The sequence below is a fragment of the Mesoplodon mirus genome, assembly GCF_964341445.2.
Source record: "Mesoplodon mirus genome assembly, chromosome: 20".
NCBI classification, from domain to species: Eukaryota; Metazoa; Chordata; class Mammalia; order Artiodactyla; family Ziphiidae; genus Mesoplodon; species Mesoplodon mirus.
In genome coordinates, this window is record NC_138996.1 from 20,845,598 (window position 1) to 20,861,690 (window position 16,093).

The 16,093-nt window shown below is 35.9% G+C and overlaps 1 protein-coding gene across 3 annotated transcripts in view; it reads right to left on the reverse strand.

Annotated features, from left to right (window-relative positions):
* Nucleotides 1-13,969, reverse strand: part of DLC1 (DLC1 Rho GTPase activating protein) — a 412,196-nt gene extending 398,227 nt beyond the window's left edge. Inside the window, exons 1-3 of one of the 3 annotated variants that reach the window (XM_082608638.1) lie at nt 12,914-13,229; nt 1,455-1,854; nt 709-1,364 (exon numbers count right to left, since the gene is read on the reverse strand). In XM_082608638.1, coding sequence (XP_082464764.1) covers nt 709-1,364; nt 1,455-1,731 — 933 coding nt within the window. In that variant the 5' untranslated portion in view covers nt 1,732-1,854; nt 12,914-13,229. Of the gene's footprint in view, nt 1-708; nt 1,855-12,913; nt 13,230-13,628 lie in introns of those variants that run through there. The other 2 variants (XM_082608637.1, XM_082608636.1) reach the window with 2 other exon arrangements.
* Nucleotides 13,970-16,093: the final 2,124 nt, after the last annotated feature.

Here is a 16,093-nt window from a genome sequence, read left to right on the forward strand (position 1 = left end):
AACCACGATCCATGTGGTTCCTTCCAATCCTTGTGTCTCTCACTTGGAAACTTCTTGGGGGATCATGGCATCTACAGGATTAGTCAAAGGTGCCTCAGCATAAAAATTTACTTCAGTTATTCATCATTTTTGGTCAAGAGTTTTAAAAAAAGTTCATGTAGCTATAGATAGCAAATGTGCCAGGGTATCATTTAAAATAGGATTAGCATATTTTGGGGGAGGGGGTACTGTTGCCTTGGTATATGCAAAGGGCTCATTTAAAATATGTGATTTATACAACTTTTATTATAATAAAATATACTTTTTAAAGGGAAAAAGAAGCAAGCTGAAATAAACAATTTTAATTAAAAATTACCATGACATTCTTTCTAAAAATTAGAGATCACTCTTTAGATAGGCTTTGAACTATCTGGTGGCTATTTAATTCCAGCCAAAGAAAGTGAAACCAGTTCTGTCTTCAACACAATTCCAAAATAGAATGTTCATGAACCATTATAAATATTATTAGTGAAATGGATAGGTTATCCTGTTTTAATTTTTACATATTTTGATGATTTCCCCCAAGAAGATGCTCTTTGAGTCATACAGCTACACTACTGGGCAAAAGAAATGTCCACATATCTTTTTAGCTCTAGCAAAATAATAAGTGACAGAAACAAGGATATTTACAAAATTCCAAAAGCCAGATAATAGGTGCATGCGTCTTACCGTTCTTTTACGAAGTCTGACTTGGTTATCTGTGGGTCCATGGGTGGCCAGAGTCTCCTTTATGTGTAAACACTGCATGCCATCTCCTGAGTTGACCTTTGGAAGACTTCTGTTTTGATGTTCTGAGAAACCACTCTTCTCCAGGCCATTTTCAGCTGACATTCCACTAGGGCAGGAAGGAGGCTGCAGAAGGCAGCTTCCAGAATCCGTTTGTACTAATGGCGGTCCTCTGTCCGCACAGGGAGTAGCCAAGGACTCATCTTGTACTGCACTGCAGGTGTTTCTTTCATGTTCATCTTTAGGGAGGTCGGGTTTCCTTCGATGCTGAGCAATTACAGCAGAATTAAGCAATTGCTTTTCCGGCACAATATCTTTCACATTCAAAGAATCACATGCATTCATTTTGGGTGCATCTTTTATTTCACTTAGGCTTATATCCTTACAAAGCTCCAGGCTTTTACTCACCATGTCAACAACTTTTCTGTCCCCCTTTTCCTCTACCAGCACTAAATCAGCTCCACCAGCCATTCCCCAGGAGTCATAAGAACCTTGGTTACTTTCCACGATGGGCGGCGTCTTTCCTAAGGAGCCTGCTCCTTTGATGCTATGTTGGTCTGACGTTTTAGGCCCTTGAGTAGTTAAAATCTGTTTATCATCTGTAAGATATAGATCAGAATCAGTATCCTCATCAGAAACATGCACTAGTGTTTCCGTGCTGGCCTCCAGAGAAAGAAACTGATCTTCACCTTCATGGCTGTCATCTTCATCCACCTCCTTTGAAATGTGACCCATTGGCCTCCCAGGAATATCTCTCAGCTCTGAGCCATGACAGCAGTCTGGTAGTGAAACACACCTTTCTTTGCGGTCCACATTTAGAGTTGCATCTTTTTCCATACTTGCCTGCAAGCTGTCAGCTACTAGTCCATGATGACATGCTGTGTTACAATCATCAGAATTAAAAGGCTGTCCCATCCATTGGGTCACATGTTCTTCCCAGCTTCTCTTTCTGATAGCTACAGACATGTCATCGTAGTTTAACAACAGATAGAGGGATACATTCCATATGAGACTAAAGGAGATGAAACGATGAAAGATTACTTCAAATTCACTGATTGAAGAAGAGAGTAAGTTTTGTCATTGCACCACCTATTAAAAAATTAAAGAAATATACATAGTTCAGGATATAGTTCTAAAGTCAAAATATATCTTGGAAAAGAGAGCACTTAAGCTGTGCTATGAAAGATTAAGAGATTGTATAAAGCTTCTATTTAATAGCCTTAATAAGGTTATTTCTTTAAGAAGCAGCCTAATAGTAGAAGACAATTTCACATTCAATATTTCTGGTCGAAAATCATTAACAATACTTTTAAATGCAGCTGGATTGATTGATCTATTAACGAATAAAGATATACATATTGAATATTTAAAATTCCGTTAGGAAAATATTTGGATTGCTATACTAATAAAATTCACTGGAAGAAACTAGTTGCTCTAGCTTAGATGCTTTCCTGATTTACTTTTGTGGACACAAATCGTTACAGAAATCTATTGGCTGTTTGGTTTGAATTGCACTGAAGGCCACCAGGGAACTGTTCATGCAAAACTTGAGCTATAGAGACAGCATGTGTAATGTATTCATGTGTGAAAGAGCTAATACAGATCCCAAACTACCAGAATGCATTTACTCCAGGGAGTGACTAAGAAACATGGAGTAATCCAGTTTAGCTCATATTAACACATAATTCATGCATAAGAAAGCATAACACACACCACTTAAAATGCCTTAGGATAAATACATTTACATGCATCTCATTGCTGCTACGACCCGCTAGCAAGCTAGTACTGTTGAAGCTTAGAGAAATTAAATAACTTGCCCAAGGTCATACATCTAGGAGGTAAGCCTGGATTCAAAGTAGGCCCGGTTCTAAGACCCAGGCTTAGAGAGCCAACAAACTTCATCCATGCCACCTCTTCCCTCCACACATCTTTAGTAGATATAAAATCTAAACTCTTCAGGCAGGAATTCGGGTGACCCAAAAAGAAGACATGAGCATGATAAGACAACTGAAATAATTCTTCAGAAATTTCAGTCTCATTCTCTTTGGCTTCTAAGGAGTTTAGTTTGTATACTTTTGTTAGCATTTGGCCATAAAATTTTAAGTAAACAAGAAAACCAGACATAAGATAAGGTCAGAATATAAACACATTCCAGGTATCCATCCTTTTTGCCTTAAATTATTCAAAGCCTTAGTTAAAGGCAACAAATTATACCAATGTAAACTCAACCTTATAAAAATGACTAATCCAAATGTTGTCCCATAATGAAACCTAATGACTGGACTGTAAAAGAAAAATCTTATTCAAGAGCAGACACTTCCAGTTTTTACACCACACAAGAACTGTCAGCACATAACATGGATTGGCTTATTGATTTCAATCATAAACAAGATTAACTGAAGTGCTGGTTTTGGGTCACTTCAGTCTATTGAAAAGGACTCTGACTCCCCACCAAAAATCGCAAGCTATTCTGACTAAGCACATGCCAGAGAGGTAATATTCCCATCTTGTAAAGACCAGGAATGTACTAGAATTTCGGTATCCCAGACTGACCAAATATCATTCTGGATACTATTCCGTTTCTTTAAGGGTCTGTGAGTATCTTTGAAAATGGTCAGCATTCACATTTTCCATGTTGGCATTCATAAGAAAATATAAAGTCCCTGAATTCCATGCATAAGTCATTATAGTGTGGGAGGCTACGGAAAGTGGAAAAAACGCATAGATGCAGGCCAGAAAATTTCTGCTTTCATGGGCAAAGTTGGGTTGTAATAGGGCGGTTCTGTTTTAGATGCTTTCTTTTCTTTATTTTTATCCAGTGTAGAAAGAGCAGGCTAACTTAAGAAATGCCAAGTGGTATTAGTGTCATTCCTAAGCCACATTTACATTTAAGTTGAGACAATTCTGATTTTCTTTCTCTGATGAAGAAGGAGAAAGAGTTTTATTAACCCCTTGGGGGACAGATTACATAAAAGTTTTGCCTTTAAGTCCTTACCATAATATGAATTAGCTTACTGCACTCAACCTTGGCAAGTAGGTAAGTATTTTTATAACATCAAAGGAAGACAGTTCAACAAGTTCTGAGACAATCTAGCTGCAAAGAGAGATTATAAATTAGATAGATTTGACACAACATTAACTCCTTCTGTCCTAATTTCTAATCTACGTTCTTTGGACATTTCCAAATCATTCCTGTGAATTTATAGTGTCTTTATTTTGAAGACATAAAATTTCCTAGCTCTCATTATGACCATCATCACTACAGTTTGAATGTTCATTCCATATCCTGTGGTCTGATAGATTGCTTTAAAAACTTTATCTCAACAAGCTTTCTTATTCTTACTTCCTATTTTAATTCTGATTCGTAAGATTTATAGTTTAAACCTGCCTTCAGGATCTAAAGGCTGAACACCGTATTAATTAAAATATATTGTCCATCACATTGGAGTATATCGGCCCCATTTTCTAAGTAATCTGAATTGACTAGAATCTGTCCTGTAAGATTTAGAAGTCTTTGTAAAAGACCTCACTTTCCCTTTGAGCCTTCTCACCAAGCTGCCTTGTTCAAAATTATATTTCTAATTACCGACTACTTATTTTGCAAACTTCTACTACTTTTTCTTGTAATCACTTTTATGCAGTTTCACTCAGAATGAGCTCAGCTGCTGAGGATTTGGATGAAGGATCTGGAAAAGTGTAAGTCATTCCAGGGTGTTGATTTTATGAAGTGAATTTCCATGGGGATTTTTCACTTCTTAAATGCATGTGTTCAAACACCACTGTATTAATATTACAAGAAACTCTATGTACCTCTAATTATGTAATGATTCTGGAAAATATTTGTGAAATGCCCACATTTGCTTTTTGTGATATTAGTGCATAGGCTGTTTAGACACAGAGTGATTTAAAATTTATTGTTTGGGTTAATTTCATAACACCACTCTTTAACATAAGCATACAGTGGCATGCAGTGTATATTTTAAAATTAATCAAAATTGAATGTTACTGTACTAAAAAACAATTGAAGCTATTCTAGTTTGAGAATCCCTGACCTATGTCTGACATCAAATGATCATGCTCTCTTTTGCACTTGCTCCTGAAATAAACACACACCTTGTATTTTGACCTGGCAAGTGTCCCTAGGAAAGAAGAGCCTGATGGGAATCACTACTGCCGATACTATAGCCTGGGAAAACATGGTGCAAATGAAGTACTTGTGGCTGAAATCAAGTGGGCAGTACCTTAGAACTGAGAGCAACATTACCTGATCATAATCATTTATTCAACAAGTGTTTATTGAGTGCCGAATGGGCTGCAGACAGTCCACTAAACACTGGGAATATAAGCCTAAATATATATTATCTTGTTTTATCCTTTCAGAAAACAGATGACATATATAGGTATATGTATACATACACATATACAAATAAATACACACACACACACACATGCACATGATTGACTCCTGGGTTGGTTTTAAACACCTTCACACAGCTGCTGCGTATTTAATAGAAGGCATAATAGTACTGTCAGTTTCTCTGTATTTTCCTACTTTCTCCTTAGATGGCTGGAGTTACTTCTGGTTTCCCATCAGGTCTTTCTTCTTAATTACCCATCCCATGTTAAATTTCTACTACTACTCTCTTCTCCTACTACTCTTCTCCTACTCTTCTCTCTTCTCCCACTACTATTTTAATGCATATCTATATGTAATAGCTACCACATAGCGTGTACTCAGTCACTGGGAGAAAGAAGAGAAGACATGAGGGGAATAATCTCCTTTTAATTACAGGTAGGTTAAATTCTCTAACATGCACTCTTGCAAGAATAGAGAATGCATCTGAACCAAGAAAGGAGCATTTCTACAATGGCCCACATTGTTGCTAATATAAGGGTCAAGTTGGTGAGGTGGAGAGAGATGGGGAATCTGGACATCCTAGAGGGATGTGACATCTTAATGTATCTGGGCCTACACTCAGGGAGTCACCTTTGCATGTAATAAGTGCCACCCAAACACTTATTGAATTAGACGATTACAGCAGAATCAACATATAAACGGACATGGCCACAGCTTTTATTGTAGTTCTTCAAATGTTTGCTCACTGATGGCAAAGCAAATCTTCCTGACAGCGAGCATTTGCGGAGGTCAAAATGAAAGTCATTTTCTTGATGGAGCTGTCAAAGAACAAATTATCTAGCAAACTAAATTGTGGAACATTTGGGCACCTTCCACTGCCCCCAACTCAATGATAACATGAGAGGAATGCTTTTCAACGCAAAACTGTCAAATATTCAAGAGGCTTAGGATCAGCGAGAACGCCTAGGACAGATATGATTATTCTTAATCCCTTTATGTAAATGAATGAACAAATAGCAAAAAAAAAAAAAAAGATAACATTCAAAGAAAGCATTTCTAAGAGTCTAATCAGGGTAGCCAACTTTTAGTAAAAGACAATTAGTGCTTTTTCTTTAAAATATTCATGCTAACTAATTGAAATTAGACAGGACTAGAATTAGGCTTAGGAGAGAGAAACCTTTAATAACGATGCAAAAACCTATCTCTGTATGACTACAGGCAGATTTCCTTTCTTTAGTGGCAATCTTTGTCTTACTCCTTCACAAAATCATTATCCATCTACCTTTACATACTTTGTCAAATGCTGGAATTTACTCATTATGCCTCATTAGCTGTCTGTGGAAAAAACAAACTCCTGTTAAAATTCTTTACTGGTAAATTACTTAACGAAGCTTAAAATATTATATATGAAAAAGCTTCCATGTCTTTAGGTTGTCTGGAAATCATCAAAAGTCTTAGTAAATTACAGAATAAACCATCTATAATGAGCTAAGTCAGTGGATTATGTAGTACATCACTTTTTCTGAGAGACACATCCAAGCTTCCATCATTTTTGGTCTTTAGAAGAATGAAGAAATAGGTACCCAATTAAAATATTTTTTAAAATGTTTACCAATTTTTATGTATATATTAGTTTTTTCTCCTTCTTAGCTCTCAAATATGTTCCAGGAATCAAGTAAATTTGAAATTAACTCTGTCAATCCACTAGAATTCTGTCAGCTCATCAGAAAAGAACAGGCTGTTACAAAGTTGCAAGTTAATATTTCTGAGGTGCCCTATTTTTACCTCCGGCTTCCTACTATTTAATGTAGCCTCAGTAGTTTCTAATTCCCTTGCACGGAGGAGCACAGATACTGGCAGTGTTTGACTTATCACCACTTTGCCGCTCAGGTCAGCCAGGTTTGCGGATTCTCAGAACGTTTTTTGAAATAACCACGTGTAATTTGAGTAAATCTTTAAAAATGTCATATTTGTCTGATACCACTAAGACTTTCCTGGGGATAATTGGTTTCTAAGAGATCCCAGAATTAACACAGTCTTGGGGGGCAATATTGCATCATGGATGCAGTAAGTTATAGACACCTGTATTTCCTTCGGGATTCCATGTTTTATTTTTTTAGAAAGTACACAGTCTTCTCAATAACAGTGTTCCATCTGGTACAGAACCCTTTGAGCACCTAGAACTACATTGTATTTTAGCTATTTCTGCAAATAAATTCATTAATGAATAATTAATCATTTGGTTTTTTGACTTCATATCTCTTTTCTGCAGAGTCCCTTATAACCAAAGAAAAGTATTGCCTTTGCTCCTAACTTATTTCACTTGGAATTTTTCATGCAACAGGAAATAGAGTTAAATTTGATATCAAAAGTTTGGTTGTCTTTTTTTTTAATGGCAAAGCAATATGATTGAAATGTGGTTTTGCCTTATTATAAAAAAGATACTTCTGTTCCACAACGGACATGAATTATAATGCTTTATCATCAGCATGGTGAGATGTGGCTTTGCTTTAAGTGGCCACTTTCTATTTTTAACTTTGCTATCATTTCTAAGAACACTCTAAGGGTAGACACAGTAATCACCAAATATAAACAAGAGGGCTACAGCAACACAGGTGCTCGGACAGCTAGGTGACAACAGAATACTGAGATTTCAGTCATTTGGTCAGTACAACTTTCACTGAAATCAGGAACATGAAATCACTGAGAACTTAGCTACTTCGGTTAGGTTGGTATCCTATCAGGGATTGATGCCTCTGATATTAACTTTTGTCTTCTGTATTTAATATCTATAATTCTTATCTTATTTTGTCATCTTCCTATGTACATTTGAGCTTGTTTTTACTACCAAGTGTCCCATATACCCAAGTAATAGTAGGTGCATTAGAAACTTTTGATGATCATGATAATAGTAATAGTAAAAGAGCTTCCATGTATTAAGCATTTACTGTGGATCAGGCCCTGTATTTGGTGTTGCACTTACACTATTTCCTTTAGTAATAATACTCACAAATACTCTATGAAGTAGGTACTATCATTGTCCTGATTTTACAGGGAGAAATTTTGGCAGGACTAAGCAACGAGCTCAATCTCTAACACCTATTGATGGGCGGTGATTATCACCTCTATTTTTTGTGAAGGCAAGATGTCTGTTAAAGAAACTTTTTTTTTTTTTCTGGTGATTTGCATTAGTTACTTAGGTTTTGTCTTCCCCAGTTTTCTCACTTCTATAATGGGAATAATGAAAATTGTTGAGAGAATAATATTGAACTATAATAATAATGGGCTGATAATATATGTAAAACACTTAATCCATGGCATATTGCAAGAACTCACTAGATACTAAATGATGATGACGATAATGATGATGATGATGATAAAGATGGTGATGGCAATGATTCCTTTAGTTTTTGACGGATCTTAGTTGCAGAAACCATGGCTGAGTAGGAGCTGGAACTATCCCTTGCATGCCCATGTTATTTCAATATAGATGAGTGATTTGACCACAAGGTGAAACGCCATGATTCTTTCTTTCTTGATTCATTTGACCTCTGCTTTTTAAAACAAAATTTTGTTTGTTATACTGTATGCGACCCAATTTGTACATACAAAGTCTCATCTAATGCTCAAAATGACCCGGTGATATAAATATTTGCATTATCTTCCAGACTTTACCAATAAAAAGCAGAAGCTCAAAGTAGGATGGGGCATGCTTGAAATCACAGAGCAAGGATTTCAAATGGCAAAGATGCAAATCCGAGCCAGTTTTCTGTCTCTTCCCACGAGCTTTCCAGTACACCGCCCCCATTTAAATTGTGGAAATTTCACTACTACTCTGCTCTCACTGGCCTCGTGTAACTGAACTTTGAACTATTTTTGGAAACTCATGCTTTCTGCTGGCTCTTAATGAACTTGTAATGTCATCTTATGAGAGTGCTATTAACCTCTGGCCTCAGGCTCTGATGACTTTTGCCAACCTCTTATTTTCCTTCCTCTTTAAAAATTATTTTTCTATCACTACAGGATGTCTGGAAAATTTAAAAACAGTCTCACAACACCAACTCTTCAATGATGGTTTCCCTTTCCTTTCTTTCTTCTTTCCCTCCTATTTATTCCACAAACATTTATTAACAAACATGTATTGACAATACCTGACATGCTAGGTATTTTGCCAACTGCTGGGAATAAAAAGAAACACTGGTTGAATTTCTAAACTTGCTTTCTAATCTTCCTACTTCCTTTGGATCTCATTTCTATTAAAGGACTGATTTCCTCTGGATTATCTGAATTGTATTGCTAAACCATTTTGTTATGTCAGTCTAATAGGAAAACCTTTTCACACATACAAGCAGCTACAACTGCTTTTTTTCAGTCCTCTATCTTAATTCATGAGCAAGTTTACACACATGCTGTTTACATTGCCTTTCAGCTTTTTTTTTACATTGGAATTCCTATTTAATCTTTTCAAGTTCACTTATATACTCTATAATCCACTGAATCAAAATCAATAATCTCTTTTAAACTAGTTCTCAAGATCCACACTTCACCTTTATTCTGTTTACCTTCTTCAAAAACTAAGTGCATCTATTTCTCAAAACTCTATGAGCTGACCAGCAGTTTAATGCCAAAGTAGAAGTAGTATGCTCTATTTCTATATCCACCCCAAAGTCAATCTGGATTTGGGCTTCTCTGTAAACCTGTTTGATTTGTGCAACTAAGGGGCTTATCATTCACCTGGGAGAAGAAGGTATAATACTTATGCTATTTCCTTCAAATCTGGAGGAATTTTCCCTCATCCTCTTTAAATTCTCATGTATAATCCTTAACGTTTATTCAGATAATAAAATTCTCTGATCCAGATCTAAATCACCTCTCATCTGGAACTTTGTTGTACTATAATGATTTCTACAGAGAGAATTCTCATTGTAAGATGATATTGACACCAATTCATTCATTCTCCAAGAGGAAACAAATGAAGTAAAAACAAAAGACACATCTTAAATGTCCCAGTTTAGACTTGTTTTAATCCTATAACACTTATCCTCTATAAGTAAGATTAAACCATGCCTAAAGTATTTGTAGTGAGGTGTATGGTATGAGCAGGTTTGGATAGGGCCAGAAAAATTCTCTTTTTTATTATAATGTCCTCAAGAAAAAAATAAATAAAACGGTGTACTAGGCCCTCTAGTAATCATGCCATCAGTTATATAGGCTATTGCTTTACTGCATTTATTCCTCATTCCAATCATGTAGAGTGTGGAGACACTGGAAGTGTTGAATAGCCTATTTTTAAGTGGTAATAACATCAGGAAATCCAATCTGGTTCAGGAAAATGGGGGAAAAAAGCATCATGACTCACATTTTCTCTAAAGAAATGGGATGTACTAGAAATGACACATAGTAGCTTTATTAGAAAGGCTCTTGCCATGGAAAGTGCAATGTTTCAGTGTGCACAGCAACATATACTGTCATATATGAAGAATGTACAGATGAAGCAGCCAACTCCTCCATTTGACACTGCACTGGTCAGCCATTTATTTATATACTATAACAAATTCTGCAGTCTACAACTAAAGGACTTTGTAGAAGGCTCAGAGGAGATATATGAACCAATTAAAGGACTGTAAATAAGCTGTAGAAGGGAAGATGAAAGGAAGTGGGTTTATTTGGCCTAGAAATGTACACTTATGTTTTCACACGTCCATTTAGGCTTTTCACATTTCCACTGAGCTAGAAACCCACAGAACTGGAAACAGGCTGCAGCAGTAGAGATTTAGGTTAGATAAATAAAAGGATGTCCGGGTACGTGAGATTCTTAAACCGATTCCAGTGGGGGGCAGTAAAATCTTTTCCGAATGCCACTGGTTAAGTTGATTTATAAGGATACCATTTGGAGGCAAGGATATGAATCAGACAACCTCCTTTCTAGCTCTATGTTTTTAAGAAACATCAGTTTAAAATTAATGTAATTATTAGCATATGGATTGATTTTCTTGGCATAAACATGAAATGTAACAAAACAGTCACAAACAAGTTACTCCTTTAAAATGTTTGTTGAAGGCATAAGAAAACGTTTGCATTTGAGGAAATTTCATTACTTAGTAAATTTGATTCTTTTTTTAAACCATTAATTTTTTTTTTCTACACTGTAATACTGGTGGCAGCTATAAGCCTTTTTTTAAAAAAATAAGCATTACAATTTTCTGTTTAAGGTAGCCTTCTACCGGATACAAATATATTCATACTTTATTATGAGCAGTTATTATTTGAGAACAAGATGATGTCATATTAAGTTACCTGAATTATGATACAGAGTACTATGGTTGCACTGTCATATCTCTTCTACTAACTAGCAGCGTGACCTTGGACAGGTCATTTTTGAATGTCATGCTTCAGCTCCCTTTTTGGCACCTTTAAGACAGTGTTAGGAGAGGCGACCTCTTATATTCTTTCCTTCCTTAAAATTCTATTGAGGAATTTTATTAAATCATAATTTAGACAAGTCAATATTTTATTTTTACATACTTATAAAACAGATTCCTTTTATCACTTTTAGAAGTCTTAACAAATTGTTAGTGAGTAATTAAAATTTGTCAATATAACTTATTCTAGCATAAAATTTAAGCATAATTAGCTAATACAGCAAATGGCCACCTTATACTATATAAAAGTTTATGATAAAAACACTTGATTTCTTATGATCCAACTGTCAGATAGCTTTCATATTTCATTTGGGATATTTTGTGTTCATCTAATAGATTTGGAAATATGCATGGATATTTGTTCCCTTCACATACCATTCCATATGATTTCTATAAAATAATGATTTTCATCCTAAATATTCAGAAATATAGCAGTATGTTATGCATTAAAACTCTCTGTTATGTCAGTCATTACTAAATTTCTTTTCTCATATATTGCACATGTAAACATAACTTAAATACACTATAGCCCAGTGGAAATGTAATTTTATGATTACATGGATTATGAATACAGATCAGCTTTTCATATGATTGTAGTGATTTCCAGCTGCCTTAAAATAGTAACAATGAATGTCATTGTCATTGAGATTTACTTTATTCAAAAATATTCACACAGAATATGATCTGGGCAGTGAATAGTGAATTCAAGAAAGTTAATATAAATTAAATCCAATTCTGATCTTTAAATTTTTAAAAATCAGATTAAATACTGTTTAGGATAGAAATATTTGTAAAATTTCATGTGTTTACTCTTTTTAAAAATAAACCATTTAAGCTGTGCATTAGCAGTTTGACCTGTGGTTGAAACTGGGTGGGGAAATATTGAGGAATCCAATCTTCATATTTTAAATGAGACACAAAATTTTCTTTGGAGATGCATTATTAAGAAAAGTCACTCTATAGCGGGATCTACTTTTCCTGTTGGCAAAAGACAGGGAAAGAAAAAAAATCATTTACACCTCACAATGTGTGAGAATATGTATCTGTTTCATATAAGCCATATAATAGGAAAACTGGTCTGTCTTCTGGCTCCAGTCATAAATAAGTTAAGGATTAAAAAGGGATGAAAATAAGATCTTAGTTTACGGAGAAAAGTCTCCATGGAGCCTGTTTTAGAATTGACATTTTGCTAAAACAATTTGACTCACAGTTTTTTACTTACTAAACTTTTTCCACTTCTGATTTCGTGGCTCAGCTCTAAAACCTAGGAAATCACCACTCCGTGCAAGATGCTAACATTTCTCTCAATCTTTCTGCCTCTTCAAAGATTGCCTCAAAGCGTAAAGATAGATAGTCCACAGCGTCTTACCTAGACGAGGAGGAGCTGAAACGCCGAGGCAAGACATGCTTCAACACTCAGCCTAGGAAAGGAGTCCGTCCCCGTTAGTTTCTCCAAAATATAAGTTCACATTTCGTGGTTGAGATCATGGCTCTATTCTAAGCAGTTCTGCGCAGTGTGTGATTCTAACAAAAACAGCCTCCGCAGCTGGAGGGAGCCTTAGCTGAAGCCGGAGTCTGTCAAGGCGTTCCTAGTGACTTCTGTCTAGTAAATTCAGACTGATGTTTTGCAAAAGGGGCCTCCACAACCAGGCCCAGATTGCCTGGGAAGCATTTCCTGCCTCTGAGTGGTGTGCATGTGAGAAAGACTGAACCGAGGGGAGGGGAGGGGGGCAGAGCAGAGGCCCGCCCAGGCGATTTAGGAGTTCTGATTTTACACAGAACTTAAGTGAGTTTGTCAAAACCCTTGAGGTGATTAGCTGGAGAGTCATAAAACCGTAGAGCTTTTTCTATCCCGCGCTGCTTATGAAAAAAAAGAAAGAAAACATCGTTCTCTCCTTCCTCTACAACTTTTCCACTGTATTCAATGTATACACACAATGTAATCAAAATACCTTTGCAGTGCTCCTTTCAAAAGATCTTTTAAGGGAGCAAGATGCAGTTAGTTTTAATACCGTAATTCTTCTAAATTTGAAAACCTTTTTAACGCTCCTTCATTTAAAATGCTGCAACCTGATATACCGTACCTGAGAAGATCTGTAAGTAAAATCCTAGGAATCCAGCGAATAGAACGTTTTCTCCCAGATCTCTCCGACCCCAAGAATCCTTCCCGGAATTAAAGTAGTTTGTGTCATGGCATAGGCAGCATTGCCTCTGGTCAGAATCTTCCAGTTACACACGTCTAGTGCTGGAAAAGCAGAAGACAGACTCCATCTTGATCCTATTACAATCTTGCTGACATTAACCACTTGCAACTGCTTCCATCCAGCAGGACAGAGTGCCCGAATCACTCCAAAGCAGCTCACAATATCTGCATCCTTCCTCCAACACAAATGTTGTGAACTATCGTCTGTTTATCTTTTCTGCTTTCTTGTGCCTCCACTGGATGACTTCCTCCTAGCTGCTCAGGGCTGGGAACTTGGACTACCATTTGGTTTTGATTAAAACCAGACAGCCAACTCTGGAGAATTTAGGGAATAAGCTAATGGAAACTGCAAGTATGGCTTTAATTAGTACATCAATTAATAATAGATGTTCACTCGTCTTATAATAAGATGACACAAATATAAACGCAGAGGAAGCTCAAGTCGTTTCAGGAAAGAAGTTGCACCAATTCTCCTTCCTTTATGACCCAGAATTCTCTTTAGGGAAAGTGGAAGGAAAGAAGAGAGATGTGGCTTTGGGACATCCAGGTTGCAGAGAGGCCAGTGGAGCAGCCTGGTTGTTTATACCAGAGAAACAGGAAACAGCATCTCTGAGTTTAACTATCTTGCTTGGTTGAAACTGCTCAGTGATGTCTCCCTTTACAATCAATGGACTCTCTTGCTGTTTATGACTTAGGCATTTCTTTCAGTGATTAGTGACCAGATTAATCTGATTATTGGGTCTACATGGGGCTTGCAAATATCCAGAGATTTCCAATAATGGGAGGCACAAGAACAATTCCAATTTCAATATGATAAATGAGTAACATATAAAGAGGTACAAGAAATAGTAAACCTATTAGCCCTAAGATCTATGCTGTACATCTCTGAAATTGTAATCAGTTTTCATTATTCATGTTTATTCTCAGTTGGCTCTAATTTTTATAAAGGCTGACAGACACCTAGATATTGCAATGATCATCTTTTGAGTACTTCCTGAGAATACTGAGTAGGTGATAGCTCAGAGAAGTACTACGTTACAGACATTATTTCTTTTCTTATTGGAGAAGAAAATCTCTCGAAATTAGTGCAAAGCATGGACTACTAGAAATATTAAACTTAATGTTTAATATGTGGTTTATATGTTAAATTTGGTTAAATGGCAAGAAAGACATATTACACATTGATTTTTCAGATGAGAAGCATTCAAATAAAAACATGGAGGCAGAAACAATTTTTAGAAGTTTATGTCAAAAAACGTTACTGATTTAAAAATGAGCACTTAGATTCCTTTAAGTTAACCTTCAACCACATGGCAAGAAGGAAGTCCATAATTTCATAAATTCTTTAAAGAGTTATTTATGTTCATACTCAGAATAATTCCACTGAAACTACTGCTCATTTAATCTTCCCAACTATCGTTGTGTGTATTCTTATTTTTATTTTACGGATACAGTATTAGAAATGTATGGAAGTAATTTTCTCACAATCAAATGATGGAGTAGCCAAGTCTACACTGGAACCCAAATTTTCTGATTCTAACTCCCAGAGTCCAACTGTCTCTCTTGACTCTCACTTAATTGCTGTGTGAAATTGGGAAGACTTCTTAAACTCTCTGAGTTTCAGATTCCTCCTTATAAATAGGGACAATTCCACATAACTCCCAGATTGGAAAACAGGATTAACTTTATATACAGATATATTTATAAATTATATTTCTTTCCCTTAGGAAAACACTGGAGCAGAATGGAATGAGAATTGATGTAAGTTCTTTCCTAAAATAACTTGTATATCTCTATCCCTATCTGCTTCTAGCCCTGCCTCTGGTATATAGAGGGCTAGAACATTCGCACTCTGCTAATTCTTCTTAGCTAGATTCTCCTCATGAGTACCATATCCCCACCCCCCACCCCCTTGTATAATTTAGCCTTGTTTCTGTTTATATTGACCTGAGGAAACAACAAAACCCTATTCACATAGATTTATAAATGCTTTTTTAGATATCTAGACACTCTTATTAGTAATTTTCTCCTTAACGTTCTCTTCTCTAAACAAATAAGACTTCATGATTTATTCTATTATTGGAAGGAATACTTCCCAAATCTTTAATCACTCTTATTTATTTTTCATCCTTCAGTTGCCTGACTCCAAACAAATCCCAGAACTTATATTCTCATAAAGGCTTTACCAAATATGAGTATAAAGATAACTAATGAGATCGTTTCCTAAATATTTAACATAGTGTCAGGCACATAGAAGGGGTCCAAGGTATCTGTCCTCTTCTCCTTTCCACTTGTAAATCTCAAGACATAACTCCCTTAAATGTTTGCCTATTACTCTATACTTGA